We start from the raw sequence: 16,266 nt of genomic DNA on the forward strand, positions 1-16,266 counted from the left end.
CTATGAAAGACCGGCTTTAAAGTTTATCCATTAACTCATGCACGACGTTCAGAAAGCGGCTACAAATGAACATCTGTGCAAATGGGCAGCGTGCTGCTCAGCCTAACAGCGATTCCAACAGCACCAAGCCCCTCAACTGATTTTTCTCCCTTCAATCACAGTTCTATGAAATAGTTGGAAAGCTCTACTTCTTTCTTACTTCTTGTTCTTTCAAGAGAAACATCCCACCCTGTCCTCAGCGACCAACAGAACCAGCTATCAGTAGCACAAACCCTTCAAAAGTGAAGCCAAATGGCAAATCTCGCCCCTAAATCTCACCAGGATACACTGCCCGCATCACCTCCTGCCACAAACGCTGTACAAGACTGTTTTGCACTTGTAGCTTTTTCCGAGCATGCAGGTATCACACGCAACACCTGAGGCTCAGAAATCAAGAGCCCAGAGCAGTTACTCAGAGTTTACTCTGCAATTGGGACCTTTGGTGCATTCACGATGCACGTGTTTGACTACCACAAGCCCTCTGCACTTTAGGACTTTCCAGTTTGGGTTTTTTTTTTTTCCCCTTTCTCACTTCTCATGGGACAGAGAGTATTTTTTAAATGTTCCTTCTTATCGCCCACGTTGAAAATACTTGCATGTTTTCTGAGCATGAGTAGTTGCACTAAACTCTGCGTTCACAAAGTTAACTACCAGCTTACGTATTGGCGAGACTGGAGTTTACCCCTCTGGGTGTGTTTGGAGAAGAAAGGAGAAGCTGGATTGTTAACAAAAAGCATCATTTTTTTTTCTCCTTGTATTAAACTGAACCTTTATCACTTAGTGATTATTTGGAGGCCTCTCTCTGCATTCCTGCTCCCTTCCCAGCTGGATGTTTTCAGGGAGCATTTAAGTTTGAGGCTCCCTATTTATTTTTTTTAAGTTATTTACAGTATTTGCAGCTTGGCTACTGTTGACAACTCCTCCACCTCCCCTTCGCTGCATTTCAGAAGTAAAAGAGCAGCTTCTCCTCGCCCTGCGCAGCCGGAGAGGGGGTCAGCTCCGCAGACCTGCCCCGCGAACCCCCAAAACTCCCGAGCCCCCCTCCCTGTTGGAGCCAGGAGGCCCTTTCCCCTCCCCTGGCTCAGGGTGTCCCCCCAGCTCCCCCCGAGAGGGGTCCGTCCTCTCACCGCTCCCCCGGGACAGGGACCCCCCGCAGGGCCTCTCCTGCTCCCCCCGTGCCGCCCCCAGACGGGCACCCCCAAAACACACACCCCCCCCCCGCAGAGGGGCCAGCCCACTCTCATCCCCTCCAAACCGGCCCCCGGCACTGCTCCCTCACAGGGGTCCCCCCTCCTCAGCCCCCCAAGACCTCTCCTCACAGGGGTCCCCTGACTCCTTCCCTCATGGGGGATCATCCTGACACCCCCCCCCGACCCCTTCCCTCACGGGGGGGTCCCCCCTCCTCAGCCCCTCCAGACCGTCCCTCACAGCGGGTCCCCCTGACCCCTTTCCTCACGGGGGGTGCCCCTGACCCCTTCCCTCACGGGGGGGTCCCCCCTCCTCAGCCCCTCCAGACCGTCCCTCACAGCGGGTCCCCCTGACCCCTTCCCTCACGGGGGGTCCCTCTCGCCCCCCCGCCGCCCCCCAGCCCCACTCACGCGGTGGCTCGGCCCCCCCCAGGCACGCGGCTGTTCCCGGCGCGGACACCACCCCCCTCCCCGCCCGCCCTTCACGGCTCTTCCCGCCCCTCCCGCCGAGGCCGCACAAAATGGCCGACCCGGAAGCGAGGCCGGGAAGGCGGTAGCGGAAGGATACCGCGGTACAAAAGAGTCCGCCGCTGGCGGCGGTGAAAGGTTCTTGGGGCTCCGCTCGCTCTTCCGCCGAGGGTGCGGGACGGGCTTAGCGGATTCTTTCTTCTTTCCCCCGATCAGCTCCCTGCCCAGGGGTACGGAGAAGGGCGGCGAGCAACGGGGGAGCCCAAAACGGGAGTATTTTCTCTAGCGGAAAGACAGGAAGAAGAGTGAAGCGACCAAGGTAGGCGCGGATGGGGGTGATGCGCCCCTGCAGTTAGTTCCGGCAGAGGCGGTTAGGCGCCAAGTATAAAAGGGCGGCGACGGCAGCGCGTGCCTGGGGTGGTGGCGCCTCCCTGAGGCTTTTCCGCACGTCTGTGTCTATAAATGTCTTTTTTTTGTATACGTGTGTGTGTGTATATATATGTAAATAAAGCTTGCGTGTCTCTGTCTCCTCTTAGCCCGTTTCTGTCCAGGATTGGGCTCCCCTCAGTGTCCCAAAGCTCCCCTCTCTGTGGTGTGTTACCCCCTCAAAGTGCCTGTTTTGAGGTAACTCTGAGACCCTGGGGCCTCTTTTCTGTCTAAGCTTCCTTTGAGACGTTTTCCTGTGGGGTTTGGAAAAGCTGAAGTTTAAATAATACTCTTAATGTTCTTAGATTAAAATAATCCCTTAAGCTTAGTTTTTTCCACACTTAAATCCTCCACAGCATTTGCAAAGACACCTGGGTACATGTTCTCATGTCACTTCTCAGCTCACCATAAAGAGATTTAAATTGCTTTAATGGTGACTTACAGAAAGAACTCAATGCTGGTCTATGTGGATTTTTTAAGTGTCCACAGGAATGTGTATGTTTTTAAATTATTTTATTTAAAGTTTTATAATAAATACTTCTCCTGTGGGTTTTCCCAGCTGTGCACACAAACATCAAACAGCCCTGCATAGGAGAGTTTACATTTTTCACCTCTGATTTAACATGGGTGGTTCAAAGTCAGCAGGCTGGGTCATTTCTGGAGGTTACAGGAGAGCTGCACTCCATTTTCACTATAGAATCCAGATTTTTTCCAATATTTGCCTATTTTGGGGCACCTTTTAAGTGCTGCCTCAGCCTCTCTCTGGCCACATACCCCCCAACTGTTAGGACAGTTTCAGGATGCTCTACACCACCCCAATAACCCCCAAAAAAGCACATTCATGACAACCCAGTCATGTTCATTCTCCCAGAAAACAATATTGAGGGGGAAAAAAAGTTTAAAAGCCAAAAATTATTCAGGGTTGGGTTTTTTTTTCCCATTTTGAGATGACACCCAGAAATAAACCTCAGCCTGTGCAGAGCACAGGTGAAAACCTTCCCAAGGAAAATGCAAGGCTTCCACTTGAGTGAATGCAGCAAATTTTTTTTTGTTGTTATTTTTAAAGCAGTTGATTAATTGGGTGGGAAAACCAGAAACATTTTCATTTCAGGGTAAGATCAAACTAAATTCTCCATCTTATCTTTCAGCTCAGCCCCCATTACCCATCTGGACCCCACAATGTAGCTGGCCTCCGTCCCAGATGGAAGTCACACCTGGGATAAAGTACACAAGGGATAAAAAAGGGAAAAAAAACAAATTTCAAGCAGTGAACATCCAACCTTGACCCCACCGAGCAAGTTTGGAGCATTTCCATGTGTATTTACTCTCCTGGCCATCATTTCTCCTGCTTGGGCTCAAGCCGCAAGGCTCAGAGAGATGATTTCTTTCAAGAAAGAGGTTTGTGCTCGTGTCCCAGGCACATCCCTGCCTCTCCCACCTTGATTATCCTGAGGGGAAGATTAAGGAACGAAGCAGCTTTTGGAGAAACTGGGCCAGGGGAGCGCAGAGGGGTCTCTGCATCCCTGGGAGAGGAGCAGGGATGATGCTGTCTGCAAAACGAAGACGATTCCCATCAGTCCTGCGCCACTCCCTTTGCACAAATGAGTTTCTTAAAAAAGCACACGAGAAATGAGCTCAAACGCTTGTCCCGGAGTAGGGGGACGCCCACGGTTGTGCAGTAGAAACCCCCCAGCACCTCCCACACCTGCTGGTGTGTGGATGCAGGGCAACGGGGTGGCTGTTCCTGCCCCCTCCCCTCGTATCTGCCCCCTGTGCTGTTACCCCCTGCTTGTACTGTCGTGGTGTTTCCAGGGCTACCACAAAAAGGGAAGAAAAGAGGGAGAAGGTGGAGAAAGCTGGAAGCTTTGTGGGGAGCCCAGCACTGTCAGGGCTGGGGCGAACTGCTGAGTTAATTAACAATGTCAAAAACTGCCCGGAAACAAAAAAAAAAACACCCAACCTCCAAAACAACAACAAAACCAAATCCTTGCATGCCTAGCAGAGAGGGAGAGGGCAGGGGGGTGAGGCGAGGCGAGGCAGAAAGGAGGGCTTCAAATTAGATCGAAATCTAATGAGCTAATGCTGGCAATAGGAGCTCTCCAGAAATTAAAGCTGTTGAACTGCAGCAGACTGTCCTCTTCTTCGGAGATGTCCCGGCTGACCCGATCCCGCTCGCCGGCGAGCTTGCCCAGCCCTCCTTTGGGTTTGTAGAGGGCCGCATCGCTGAGTCCCAGCCCCTCCAGCTCCGCCACGTCCAGCCGCGGGATTGGCATCCTCCAGTAGATGAAGGAGTCATACTGGCTGCTGATGGTGTCCAGCATTTTCGGGCTGCGAAGGGGGCGAGGGGAGAGAAGAGGAGGAGAAAAGCTCTACCAAAGGCACAGGACAGCTGCCCTGAAATGGCCAAAACTTTCAGGTGTTGAATATTGACCAAATCCCCCCCCCCGTCCAAAAAAATAGTGTGGTGTCATGGAGGTTTGACTCCAGGCTGGGTCTAAATGCAGACTTGAGCCCTGCCGCTGGTCTTAACCCGTGGCCCTTCTCTGAGTTGTAATTTGGAGGGGCACGCAATGGGACTTGTCGCCCCGTGCCTCAGTTTCCTCATCTGCACAAAGGGGAGCGTGGGAAGGAAGCCAGGGTGGGGGCTCACCCCTTCCCAACCACATCTCCCCGCACCCATCCTGGGTGCCTCGATGCCTGCGGGGTGACATCAGTGGGGAGCAATGACGGGCCGTCCCCCACATCCCGCTCTGCCGGGAGGGACAGAAACCGGTACCCAAATCAACCCTTTTTCCACCAAACCGGGCGAGAGGGTCTCACCCTTTCCCTGTGCTGACCCCCCCTGTGGAGCAGGCAGCGAGGGGGGGGGGTCCCTGTGCATCCCCCCCTGCCCGCAGAGCCCACGCCACCACCTCGCTCCCCGGCCCTCATGGCATTGCGTTACCCCAGGGGACCGCGACCGAACCCTCTAGAAGGGGCTGGAAGAAGCATCGCTCGGCGTTGCCATTGCACCCCACCCACCCCACCAGTGCCGGCTGTGCGCTCGCCGTCCCGCTGTGCCGTGCCATCCCCGTCGTGCCGCAGAGCCCCTCCCGCAACCCCACCCGCATCCACGGAGAATTGGGAAAGAACGGGAGGGGACGTGGTTCAGCTTTTTTTCTCCGAAAGGGCATGGCCTGAGCTGAGTCACTGCTGCGCCGACTTGCTTTCCCCGGGCAGAATTATGTCATTCACCTCCGCGCATTTGGCAATGGAGGTGGGAAAAACTAAAAAATCAACTGGCTGACCCAAAATATCCCTCTTTTCTCGCTGATTCCCCTATTTTAAACCCTGGGAATGGGAATCCTAAAGGATGATTCAGACATACCTTGAATCACGCCCTCCCTGACTCCCTGTCTGTGCGATGAGGGGTGACCGGCTGCTAAATTTAAGATTTCCGATGTAACTCAGAGGCTATGAAAGGCTCCTGTGTCACCCCCCCGGGTAAACTGAGCCGCGGTGCTTTGAAATAGCCTCAGCCCTGGGGATGTATCCCTGGGGACCTTCATGCACAGCAGCAGCGAATTATTTAACGGTGACGGATGTTGCGGACAATGGATTTTAAAGCTTCAAAGGGGGGGGAAAAGGGAGTTTAGTGACAAGAAATAAAAAATTCAAATATCCAGAAAAGGCAATCGATGAGGGGAAAGCCCCCTCCTGCGTCGCGTGTCACCCCCAAGGAAGAGCATCTCCCCTGGATCAGTGTGGTCCGTTCATCCCGTGGAGGCCAAAACACCTTTATCCGCTTAATCCCTGCTGCTTGTTGCTCACATCCCGTCCCCCCCCCCAAAAAAAATAATCTCGGGGTGCCAATGCCTCTCTTCACCCAAATCTCTTCCAAAAAAACCCCCATCCTCTTGCTTTTCATCCCACCACCCCTTACCTGTGGAGGATGGATGGGTGGGTGGGTGGATGCACTTGATGCCGGCCGGGCTCTTTGTGCTGGGAAGCCGCGGGCGTCGCAGCGTCGCTTTTGTCTGCTGGTGCGTCTGGGTCTGCAATGCAGCCCCTCGAAGCGCTCGATGAATTCCCTTTCGTCGTGGGGGGGGGGGGGGGGAGACGATGGGCAGATGAGTCAGCGGCTCCCACCCGCGCCAGGGAGGGGGAGGACGGCAGAGGCGGACGCGCAGGAGGGGATCCTGCATGCTGGACCCCCAAGACAGGGATGTATTAAATCCAGGAGATTTCCCGCAGCAATTCCCGATTCAATTCTGCAGCTTCCAGCTCCGGATTTGGGGGATAACTGATCGTTTTCAACCTCCAAGGAGCTGGCAAAGATTTCTTTTTACCTGTGTGCAAAGAAATGGGGCGCTGCGGTACCCCCAAACCTTGGGCTGTAGGAGGGCACTTTGTGGGTCAAGCACAGGGAGGTTTGGTGCAAAAAAAACCCAGATAAGGGTTTTGGGGTTTTTTTGTGGCGTTGCTGAGTCTGGAGGTGTTTGGTCCTGATGCAGCTCGACAAAAATATCTCGGCTTTGTGTCTGAAGCCAGACGTGGAGCTGGAAATAGGAGGGAGACACCCAAAGCCGGCATCACCACCAGGATGGGAGAAGGGCTGCTCCGAAGCCAGGGGTGGGGGGCACCTCGCACAGCCCCGCTGCCCCCCGCTCCCCACCACGGCACCTGTGGGCTCTGGGCCATGACCACGGCCCCTGCGCTGCTGCGGTGTCGGAGGGACGGTGACCCCAGGGAGCAGGACAGCAAGGAAACCCCCAGTGAACCCCTCCAACCCACAAATCTCCCTGCCCTGGCCACCGCTGAGCCCCAAAACATTGTTTTTGGGGAGCACAGGCCGCTCCACACACATGAGAGGCTGAGAGCAGCCCTCGCCCTCCTCTGCCCTGGGCTTTGCCTGGGATCAACATTCCTTTGGGGCTTTAAGGTTGTTTTTTTCTCCTTTTTCCTCCCCATTCCCTGCGTGTGGCTCATTTCTGCTGGTGCCAAGTCCTTTCGCCAGTGCTCGGCTTTCAGCCAGGCTATTTCTGCCTCCTCCTCCTCCTCCTCCTCTCCCTGCTGCCATGGGCCAAGAGGATCCCATGTCCCCTGCTCCTAAACCGGTCTCAGCTCGGCCCCACCAGCACCCAGCACAGGGAAAATGCCAACCGGGGGGCTCTGGTGTTTTGGGGGACCCCCAAGGCCATGGGGTGCAGCTTGGCTGGGCGACTCCATAGGGAGCTGGATGTGACCCACCTGCCCGAGCCCCTCGCTTCAGGGTATCACCTACTGAAAGGGGTGGCTCACACGTGACAACCCAAACCTGCCGCGTCCCTCCCCGAGAAGAGACCTGGGGCCAAACCCCGTGGGGGGGAAGATGGGGGACGCGGGGTCCCTCTGTGCTGCAGGGACCGCAGTCTCTTCGTCACAGCAGCTTTGGACCCGGTGGTTTCAGGAGGGCACCCCAAACCCAGCAGACGCATCGCGGGGGGGGGCTGTAGCGGGGGACAATGTCCTCTGGCAGCACAAGAAGCGGAAAAAAAAAAGGGCTCTTCAGCTGGAACGAGATCTCAAACACTCGGGGTATTATCAGCTGGGGCCGCCCCGACAGCTCAGGACAGGCGCGGGACAGAGCCCCAACTGAACGGGGACAGTGCCGCCTTGTTCGGGATTTCTGGAGTGGGAGCGATGGGGATGGCTGGGATTTGGGGGCTGACACCGGGAAGGGACACCCTGGGGCTCACCCAGGGGCATCCCCTGCGTGGGTCCCCCCGGGCGGGCTGGGGTCCTGCAGGAGGGGACGCCCCGGAGGTCCCGGTCCAGCTTGGCTGGAGCTGCGGGATTTCGTCGTCAGCTGTGGCAGAACCATGGCGGGACCATGGCGGGGCCGTGGCGGTGGCAGGACCACGGTGGGTGTTGTGCAAGTGGAAGGGCCCTGGACTGGAAGTGGTGCAACGCTGCTCGACGCTGGCCATGGGGTGGTCCGGGGGTTTCCACCCTTTCGGTGCTTCGGTCCCCCAAGGGCTCCGGCACATCCATGAAAAAAGTGGGAATCGGGCTGGGGAGCAAACGGGAGAGTAACTGAGCCCTAGTGGGGACCCCCAGTCTTGCTGGGCACCCCCAGCCCGACCAGGACCCCTGGGACCCCCCGAGGGCCGCCAGAAACCCCAGCCATGCGGGGCCCTCCAACATTGCTGAGCCCCTGGACCCCCCAGCTGGGGACCCCCAGCCCTACCAGGGTGCCCAGCCTCGCCACGCCTCGGGACCCCCAGTCGTGCCACCCCCCCCATAGCCCTGCCGAGACCCCCCCCCCCCAGCCCTACCGGCACCCTGGGGACCCCCGAGCCCTGCCGGGACCCCCCCCATCCCTACCGGGACTCCATGACCCGCCCCCCCCCCCTTCAAGGACCCCCAGGGACCCCCGACCTTGCCGGCTCCCCCCCGCCCGGCCCCCCCCGCCCGGCCGCCGTCCCTGCAATGCCGGCGCCGTCCAGGGTGGGAGCTGTGCTCCGGGCCGGGCCGGGCCGAGCCGAGCCGGGCGGCGGGGGAGCGCCGCGTCCCGCACCCGCCGGGCCACGCCTGGCCGCTGCGAGCTGGGCACCGGCACCGGGACCCCGCACCGGGACCCCGCACCGGGACCCCGCACCCGGCGCCGGGACAGGTAATGGGGCCCCCGCCGGGGCCGGGACCGGCTCCCCCCGAGGGGTGCGACCCCGCGGAAGGGTCCCCGAAAGCGCCGGGGGAAGGCGGGGAGGGCACCGGGGGCGGCTCCGGGACGGGACGGGGGCGGCGAGAGGATCCCCCCCCCCCCTTGCAGCCTCCTGGCCGGGCCGGGGAGTCCTGCCGGGACCCCCAAGGCTGCCGGGATCCCGGCCCCTCCCGGGACCCCCAGACCCTCCCGGGACCCCCCGGCCCTGCCGGGACCCTCAGCCCTGCCCGGACCCGCCCCCCAGCCCTACCAGGACTGCCGGGGTCTCCAGCCCTGCCGGGACCCCCCAGTCCTACCCGGCCCCCCCAGCAGGACCCCCCAGCCCTACCGGGACCCCCCCAGCCCTTCTGGACCCCCCGGCCCCACCAGGACCCCTGGGGTCCCCAACCCTTCTGGGACCTTCCAGCCCTGCAGGGACCCCCAGCCCTACAGTGACCCCCGGGACCTCCAGCCCTTCCGGGACCCCCCAGCCCCACCGAGCCCACCGGGTCCCCCACCCTTGCTGGCACCCGGTGCCCCCGGGGTGGCAGCCGTGACCGTCCCACGCAAAGCGGGTTCTCCCCCAGCTTTGCCCCCCATCCCGGGGGTCCTGAGCCCGCAGCCGGGGCGTGGGGTCCCGGGGCTCTCACCCAGCACGGCCCCATCCCCCTCACACTGCCCTCCCTTCCCAGCTTGGGGGGACCCCAGTGGGCACCCCTGGGGTGGGAGACCCCAGTGCTGGGGGGCCTGGAGCGGCCTCCCCCACCCCCCCCCCCCCGCCTTCGCTCCTCTCCCCAGTCCCCCGCCGGTGACGCAGAGCCGCTGAGTGGTGGTTTCCCAACAACAGGGAAGTCATTTTGTGTGTGCCGACGCAGGCCGGGCCGTCAGCCACCCTCCCCGGGGCCACCGCGGGGCCAGGCCCCTCTGCCCAGGTGGGCTGAGACCGGACACAACTCATTGCAGGGGTGGGCAAAGCGGTGAGGGAGGGGTGTGTGAGACCCCCCCCACGGCGGGGTTGGGGGGAACCGGGGCAGCTGCGGCCTGCGGGACCCGCCGTCGACAACCGCCCGGAGCTGGGAGAGCGGCCGGATCCGGCCCCAGCCGTCGCCCTTCGCTGGGCACGAGAACGTGAGGCCCGGTGGGTGCTGGGGGGTGGGTTTGGGGGGAGGAAGGAGGCGTCTGAGTGGGGAGGGGTCGCGGCAGCTTGAACCCCTCGGGGTGGGGGTGTCACACAGGGATTCGCTGATGGCTTGTATGAGGCTGAGCCCGCTCCTGGGGCTCCCCGCGGAGGCTCTTCCAGCACCCCAGGGACCGGTGGTGATGCCGAATTTGGGGAGGTTACCCCCCCCCCCGCAAGGCCTTTCCGCTGCGCTGCCGGATCCGGCAGTGAGCCGGGGCATTATGGCGGGGGCCGGCTCCGGCAGCCTCGTTTCCTAAGGAAATGGGGCTAGAAAGAACAGGCAGCCCCCCCGCCCCGCTCCGTCCCTCTGTCCATCCGCAGCCCGTGGGAGAGGCCGGGTTTGCCTGGGGGGTGCTGGGGCACGGATCCGGCGTGGGCACGGCCCCGGTTTACGCCACCCTGGATGTGTCACAACTTGCCCATTCTCAGCAGCTGCGCTCGCGGGGAGGGGGGGGGCTGAGGGCCGGGCCCAGACGCCAGGGTGAGGGGCACGGGGGGCTCCGGGGGGGCCCCTCGGTCGTGCCTCGAGTCTCTCCTTGGGACCCAGGGCCAGGCTGGCGGTAAGGGGGGCAGCGGTCACGGCTGGGCACCCACTTCCCCCCCCCCGGTGCCCTGACACCAGGAGGATGGGCTGCGGGTGCTGCCCGGCCGCCGGGTCACCCTGGGGCCAGATCCTGCCCGCTGGCCGTGGCGCGGCTGCGAACGGGGACGCCGCCGAGGCGATGCAATCCCACGGTATCGGAGCATCCCTCGGCACCCAAGGGGGGCTTGGCACCCCGTCTGGGGGGGCTGCCGGCCCTGGCACCCAGCAACCACGGCTGCGGGCCCTGCTCCTCCCCGCTGCGGGCAGGAAGCGCCGGCCGGCTGCTGCGGACTTCGGACCCATCCGGCGGCGCCGGCGCAGGGGCAGAGGAAGGGACTTTTCCTGTTTGCCAGCACGGTGGGGGTCCGGCACCCATCTGCCACCGCGGCTAAACTCCGGCAAAACTTGGCCTTGCCTCGGCACAGCCGCTAGCTGTCCCCCATGCCGGCGTGGGGACTCTCTGGTGGCTGATATAGGGTTGTGCTCAGGCCGCGGCCCTTCGTGGGTGGGTGAGTTTTGTGCGTGCCGCCGGGTGCTTTTGCAGCGAAAGAGTCGTCTCTCCTTGGGGTGTGGGGGGGAGCGCCCATTTTGGGGGTGAACCCCCTTTTCCACACCCCCCTTGGCTACCCTAGCCAGGGCCATGGGGGTTTGGGGTACAGTCCCGCCAGCCGGGCAGCCCCCTGTTTATTTTCCCCCCATCTGCTTTTCAAGCTGGAGCGGAAGAGCTCAACCTCCGGCCCCTTTTCGGAAAGGCCGGGATATTTATAGCCGCCTGGCTCAGGGAGCTGGGATTTGCCGTGGCCACCTCTGCCCCCCCCATCCTGCTGCAGCATCCCTCAGCCACGTCCTGCACCGGGGCGGGGGCCGGGGCCGGATCCTGCCCTGGCCATGGGGTCAACTCTTCCGGGGGGCTCTGTAATTCCTGGGGGTCTCTGTGTGATGCTCAGGGTCACCCAGGGGTCTCTGCGTGATGCTTGGGGTCCCTGGGGGTCTCTGTGTGATGCCTGAGGTCACCTGGAGGGTCTCTGCGTGATGCCCGGGGTCCCTGGGGGTCTCTGCGTGATGCCTGAGTTCACCTGGGGGTCTCTGTGTGATGCCTGGGGTCCCTGGGGGTCTCTGTGTGATGCCTGGGGTCACCTGGAGGGTCTCTGTGTGATGCCTGGGGTCCCTGGGGGTTTCTGTGTGATGCCTGGGGGGTCTCTGTGTGATGCCTGGGGTCCCTGGGGGTCTCTGTGTGATGCCTGGGGGGGTCTCTGTGTGATGCCTGGGGTCCCTGGGGGTTTCTGTGTGATGCCTGGGGTCCCTGGGGGTCTCTGTGTGATGCCTGGGGGGGTCTCTGTGTGATGCCTGGGGTCCCTGGGGGTCTCTGTGCGATACCCGGGGGTCTCTGGCTCCGTGTGGTCGCTGGGAAGCGGATGTGGGGAGCCAGGACTGCCGGCATCACCCCTCCCTTCACACCCACAGCCGGCTGCTCCTCCCCACGCCGTGACACCCCAGCCAGGTGCCCCCACCCATCCCCATGGAGTGACCCCACGCAGAGGTCTCTGCACCGGCGCGGCCCCCCCCGGCAGCCAGCCCGGCAGGGAGGGAAGGTGGCCATCGCCACCGCGAACATGAGCGACTTCTGGCACAAGCTGGGCTGCTGCGTCGTGGAGAAGCCACAGCCTGTGAGTAGCTTCAGCCTGGCTGCTTTGGGGAGGGGTTGGGGTCCTGGGGCCATGGGCTCAGTGGGGGCTGACGGCCTTCATCCGCTTGCAGAAGAAGAGGAGGAGGCGGATTGACCGCTCCATGATCGGGGAGCCCATGAACTTCATCCACCTGACGCACATCGGCTCTGGCGACATGGCCGCGGGCGAAGGCCTGCCCATGGTACCTTACCTGCGCGCACCGTTGGGCGATGGGTGTCACTGGTGGGGTGGTGGGTCTCACCGTTGGGGTGGTGGGTCTCAGTTGGGTGATTGGTGTCCCGGCTGGGTGATGGGTGTCACTGTTGAGGTGGTGGAGTCTCATGGTTGGGTGTTGCTGTTGGGTCTTACGGTTGGGTGTTGGGTGTCGGTGTTGGGGTGGTGGGTCCCAGTTGGGTGATGGGTGTCGCTGTTGGGAGTGGTGGAGTCTCAAGGCTGGGTGACGGATCTCCGGGGGGGGTGAAGCGGGTTGTTTGGGTGACAGGTGTTATGCTTGGGCAATGAGGGGGTGGCACGGTTGGGCGATGACATCTCTGTGCCCTCCCGCAGACTGGCGCTGTCCAGGAGATGAGGTCCAAGGGCGGTCGGGAGCGACAGTGGAGCAGCTCCCGGGTCTTGTAGCATGTGAGTACACGGCCGTGCGAGCGGCTAGGGCGGCCCTGAGCACCCGTTGTCCCCCTCCGAGCCCCCACCGCTAATTAACACACCCAAACGAGCCACCGCTTGTGCGGTTCCGTAACCCGGCCTCTTGGACTTCGCAGATTCCTGGCTTTTTCAGCCCAAACTTGAACTGCCTGAACCCCAACCGGAGGAAAAACCAACCTCGAGCGCTTTAACCCTGCAGTAATTTATGCAGAGCGATCCTCGCCTGGCTCCCGCTGGCTTTCGGTCATCGTCCCCCGGCAGCTCCCTCCTTCTCGGAGGCACCGTCGGGTCGGTGACGGCAGCCCCCGCCTCGTGCCCGACCAGGATTTCGGCCGAAAGGACGCAGCCACCCTCCCGAAGCGCACCAGGAGCTGCTGGGCGCAGCCGCAATGTGCCAAATCCTCCTGGTTTTCCCTTTTTCCGTGCTGGCATCTCCCATGGGCCCCTCTCGGCTTGCCCCGGGCCACGATGCCTCGGTTTCCCCAGGGGATCGTGGCGAGGCTGGTCCCGATGCTGAGGCCGATTTGGTGCCTTCCCGGAAAGGCGTAGAAGAGTAAAACCGGGATTAAACCCCGACACTTCGGTGCAAAACCAGGATTAAACCCCAACGCTTCGGTGCCTCACCGGCAGCAGCTCAGCACTGACACCACCACCGAGCCCGCGGTGCCTCCGGCCGGCGTTTCCACTGCCGGCAAACTGCCACCTTCCTTCTTTTTTTTTAGGATATATATTTTTTTTAAAGCTCTAAAAGCAACTAGGCAGCCTCCGCCACCTCGCAGGGAGGACTGTGGTGGGTCGCCTCCGCCCAGGATTGCCACCAGAGTTTCACCGGCACCGGCCGAGGCAGGACGGGGCCCGACCCGTGGAGGCACTCGGGCTCCCGAATTCGGGCGCGGGTGTACATAGTTTAAATAGCGCTGGGATTAAATATTAAATAGCACGTGCCGGGCATCGCGGCTGGGCGACAGAGGCTTTCCCCTTCGCCATGCTCCACGCCACGCCGGGATGCTCCTGTGTGGAGCCGGGCTTTGCCAGCCCCACGGTGCACTCGGTGTTGGTAGGCGAGTGCCGACGCTTGATTCTGTTTTCCCTCCCCTGGGAAAAACCACCCACCCTTGAAATAAAACCCTTGTGCTGGCCCAAGGAGCGCGTCCGCGAGCTGCCCCGGGGCTCCTCTGCCACCGGGGCTGCCAAATTTGCCAGGAAAAGCCGAGACCCCCCCACATGTGCTCCCGGCCACGTCCTTTATTCACCCGTGGGACCGAGCCCCTGATGCCACCGCTTGTCCCCGTGCGTCCCCGTCACCGCGTCACGTCCCGGCTGCCATCCCAGCTCGGTTCCAGCCTGCGGGGAGAGAAAAGCAGCCGTGGCCGGCACCGCGTGACACCCCCCTCCCTCCCCAAACACCCCCCCAAACCCCGGCCCTGCGGAGGGGACTCACCGCCGGACGGGCTCGGGGACGTGCGCCGGCTCCAAGGGGATGAGCCGGGAGAGCTCCCGCAGGCTGGGGGCGAACCGGACCTTGCTGCTGAAGGTGGGGCTGGGGGAGACGGGGGGGGGGCCCAGCTCGTTACACCCTCGTGCGACGGGACCCGTTCACCAGGAGGTGGCACGGGAAGCCCCAGGGAGGAGGAAAACGTCCCCGTGCGAGGCCTCGCACACGCGGGTGCAAGCAACCCTACCTGAGAAAGGGCCGGGAGAGCGTCACGAGCGCCTTGATGTACCAGGTGGGGTGGACGATGATCACAGCCTGGAGGCTCTTCCGGAGCCTGGGAAGGACCGGGATGCTCCAGGGCTCGCCGCCAGCCCGGCACGCTCGCTGCCACCCCGCCCCGTCCCGGCACGCTCCCCGGGAGCCCTCGCACGCTCACCGCCGATCCATAGCCTGGTAGCACCGTTTCAGCCAGCCGAAGGAGGGGATCTGCCCCCACGCTGCCGCCCCGCTCAGGCACACCAGGACGTAGCGGTCGGCCACCGTCCTCTCCAGGGTGCCCACGATGTACCTGGAGGGACGGCGCAGCCAGTCAGCTTGGGGAAACCGAGGCACGGGGCGCGTGGGAAGGATCCCGGCTCCCCCCGGGACCCACCGGAGCAGGTTCTCCATCACGTAGCTGTACCGGGGGATGCTGCTGTCCGGGAGGTGGCAGGCAGCGAAGAGCAGGATGGCACCGAAACCCTCACCGTGGTATCCTGGCCGGAGAGGAGGGTGGCACGGCCAGTGCCTGGCGTCCCCCCCCGCCTCCAGCCCCCGTGGGCTCGGGAAGGGGACCCAGGAGTCCCACCCCGGGCACCCGTCCCCGCGTTACCCCCGTGGGAGAGGACCCGGCTGTAGGGCTCCACCGCGCTCAGGTCCACGCTCTCCTCCGGCCGCTCGTCCTCCGTGCCCGGTGCCCGCCGGCTGCCAGCCCCCTCGGCGAAGCCCCAGGCGTGTGGCAGCTCCTCTGCGGGCAGCCGGTTAGCACGGCACCGGGGCCGGGGAGATGACCCTGGGGTCCCCCCCACCCCATGCCCCCACCCGGCCCGGGTCTCACCCTCCCACTCGAAGCCGTCGCTGCCCGAGGGCGTCTCCAGCGCATCCAGGTCGATGTCGATGCTGGTGTCGGGCGAGCGCTCGGCACTCTCGGTCCGCTCCGGCGCTGGCAGCCGCCTCCGCATGCGCCGCGGGGCACCCCCAGCCCCCGGGCACCCCTCCGGCAGGGGCCTGGCAGGGACGGGGGGGGGGGGTCAGCGGGACCCCGGGATGGGCGGTGGGTTTGGGGGTGCCGCTCCCATCGCCCTCTTACCGGGGGAAGTCCTCGTCCTGCCACTCCTCGCTCAGGTCCAGGCCATCACCGGCGGCCGTCACCGCGGCCATCCTTGTCACCGTCGCCTGCAGAGAGAGACGCCAGCCCCAGTTCGGGGACCAGCCCCCCCCCCTCCCCCCGGGGAGCTCTCACATCCCCCAGCGGCTCCACACCAAACCACCCCCATTTCCCACCTTTCCCGCCCCATTTCCAAACCGAAAGCGGATGCCAACTGGCTGTGCCCGGCCGATGGTCCCGCTCAACCCTCTACGAGGCCTCAGAGAGTCTCGGCACCGGGGCCGCTCACCTCTCCGGGGAGCCTCTCTCGGCCCGTGGCTCCCCACCGGCGACGGGCTCTGGTGACGGCACTGGTGGCTCCTCCAAACTGGTTTGGCCGCATTCGCAGCCGGCAGAGGCCACGGCTCATCGCGGCACAACCGGTTTCCTCCCGGCTGGGCCAGATTTGGGGGTTCGGCTGCAAAGCGCCCACCCCCCCCATACGCTACGGGCCCCCGAAACGCTCCTCTGACCCGGAGGGGGTGGGGGGGGCATTGGCAGGGGGTTTGCATCCCAGGAAAAGAGGGGGTTCGCCCCCTGCGATGGCCGTGG

The 16,266-nt window shown here is 62.8% G+C and overlaps 4 protein-coding genes and 1 long non-coding RNA gene across 20 annotated transcripts in view; 2 read left to right on the forward strand and 3 right to left on the reverse strand.

Annotated features, from left to right (window-relative positions):
* The window catches only part of GABPB2 (GA binding protein transcription factor subunit beta 2), a 39,195-nt gene that overhangs the window by 11,821 nt on the left and 11,108 nt on the right, over positions 1-16,266 (reverse strand). For 2 of the 10 annotated variants that reach the window (XM_075737092.1, XM_075737094.1), the window contains exon 1: positions 1,757-1,775. The exons of 2 other annotated variants lie outside the window; for them this stretch is intronic. The gene's annotated coding sequence lies outside the window, so the exon portion shown is untranslated. Of the gene's footprint in view, positions 1-318; positions 1,080-1,637; positions 1,776-16,266 lie in introns of those variants that run through there. 6 more of the 10 variants (XM_075737098.1, XM_075737096.1, XM_075737088.1 and 3 more) reach the window with 6 other exon arrangements.
* LOC142598470 (uncharacterized) lies at positions 1,788-3,407 on the forward strand. The gene is made up of 3 exons (XR_012832660.1): positions 1,788-2,013; positions 2,231-2,318; positions 3,269-3,407. It is a non-coding gene; the product is annotated as an uncharacterized LOC142598470 (long non-coding RNA).
* On the reverse strand, positions 2,619-6,617 carry MLLT11 (MLLT11 transcription factor 7 cofactor). 2 transcript variants are annotated; one of them, XM_075737113.1, is made up of 2 exons: positions 6,043-6,617; positions 2,619-4,448 (listed from the first exon to the last, which is right to left on the reverse strand). In XM_075737113.1, exon 2 carries the CDS (start codon positions 4,439-4,441, stop codon positions 4,172-4,174), a length of 270 nt encoding a protein of 89 aa, XP_075593228.1. In that variant the 5' UTR covers positions 4,442-4,448; positions 6,043-6,617; the 3' UTR covers positions 2,619-4,171. The 2 variants fall into 2 exon arrangements, with proteins under 2 accessions (XP_075593228.1, XP_075593230.1); XM_075737115.1 differs by lacking the exon at positions 6,043-6,617 and adding an exon at positions 5,488-5,628.
* Positions 8,591-14,017, forward strand: CDC42SE1 (CDC42 small effector 1). 5 transcript variants are annotated; one of them, XM_075737108.1, is made up of 5 exons: positions 8,591-8,754; positions 12,009-12,211; positions 12,303-12,413; positions 12,779-12,853; positions 12,991-14,017. In XM_075737108.1, exons 2-4 carry the CDS (start codon positions 12,158-12,160, stop codon positions 12,848-12,850), a joined length of 237 nt encoding a protein of 78 aa, XP_075593223.1. In that variant the 5' UTR covers positions 8,591-8,754; positions 12,009-12,157; the 3' UTR covers positions 12,851-12,853; positions 12,991-14,017. The 5 variants fall into 5 exon arrangements, with proteins under 5 accessions (XP_075593223.1, XP_075593224.1, XP_075593225.1 ...); XM_075737109.1 differs by lacking the exon at positions 8,591-8,754 and adding an exon at positions 9,605-9,919; XM_075737110.1 differs by lacking the exon at positions 8,591-8,754 and adding an exon at positions 9,633-9,909.
* BNIPL (BCL2 interacting protein like) lies at positions 14,064-16,221 on the reverse strand. Of its 2 annotated transcripts, XM_075737103.1 has the most exons (9): positions 15,965-16,221; positions 15,658-15,743; positions 15,406-15,575; positions 15,181-15,315; positions 14,962-15,064; positions 14,746-14,877; positions 14,557-14,643; positions 14,316-14,414; positions 14,064-14,218 (listed from the first exon to the last, which is right to left on the reverse strand). In XM_075737103.1, the coding sequence occupies exons 1-9, from the start codon at positions 16,154-16,156 to the stop codon at positions 14,176-14,178; spliced, it is 1,047 nt and encodes a 348-aa protein (XP_075593218.1). In that variant the 5' UTR covers positions 16,157-16,221; the 3' UTR covers positions 14,064-14,175. The 2 variants fall into 2 exon arrangements, with proteins under 2 accessions (XP_075593218.1, XP_075593217.1); XM_075737102.1 differs by having other exon boundaries at positions 15,181-15,575.

The sequence above is a fragment of the Balearica regulorum genome, chromosome 28 (assembly GCF_011004875.1).
Source record: "Balearica regulorum gibbericeps isolate bBalReg1 chromosome 28, bBalReg1.pri, whole genome shotgun sequence".
Lineage (NCBI taxonomy): Eukaryota > Metazoa > Chordata > Aves > Gruiformes > Gruidae > Balearica > Balearica regulorum.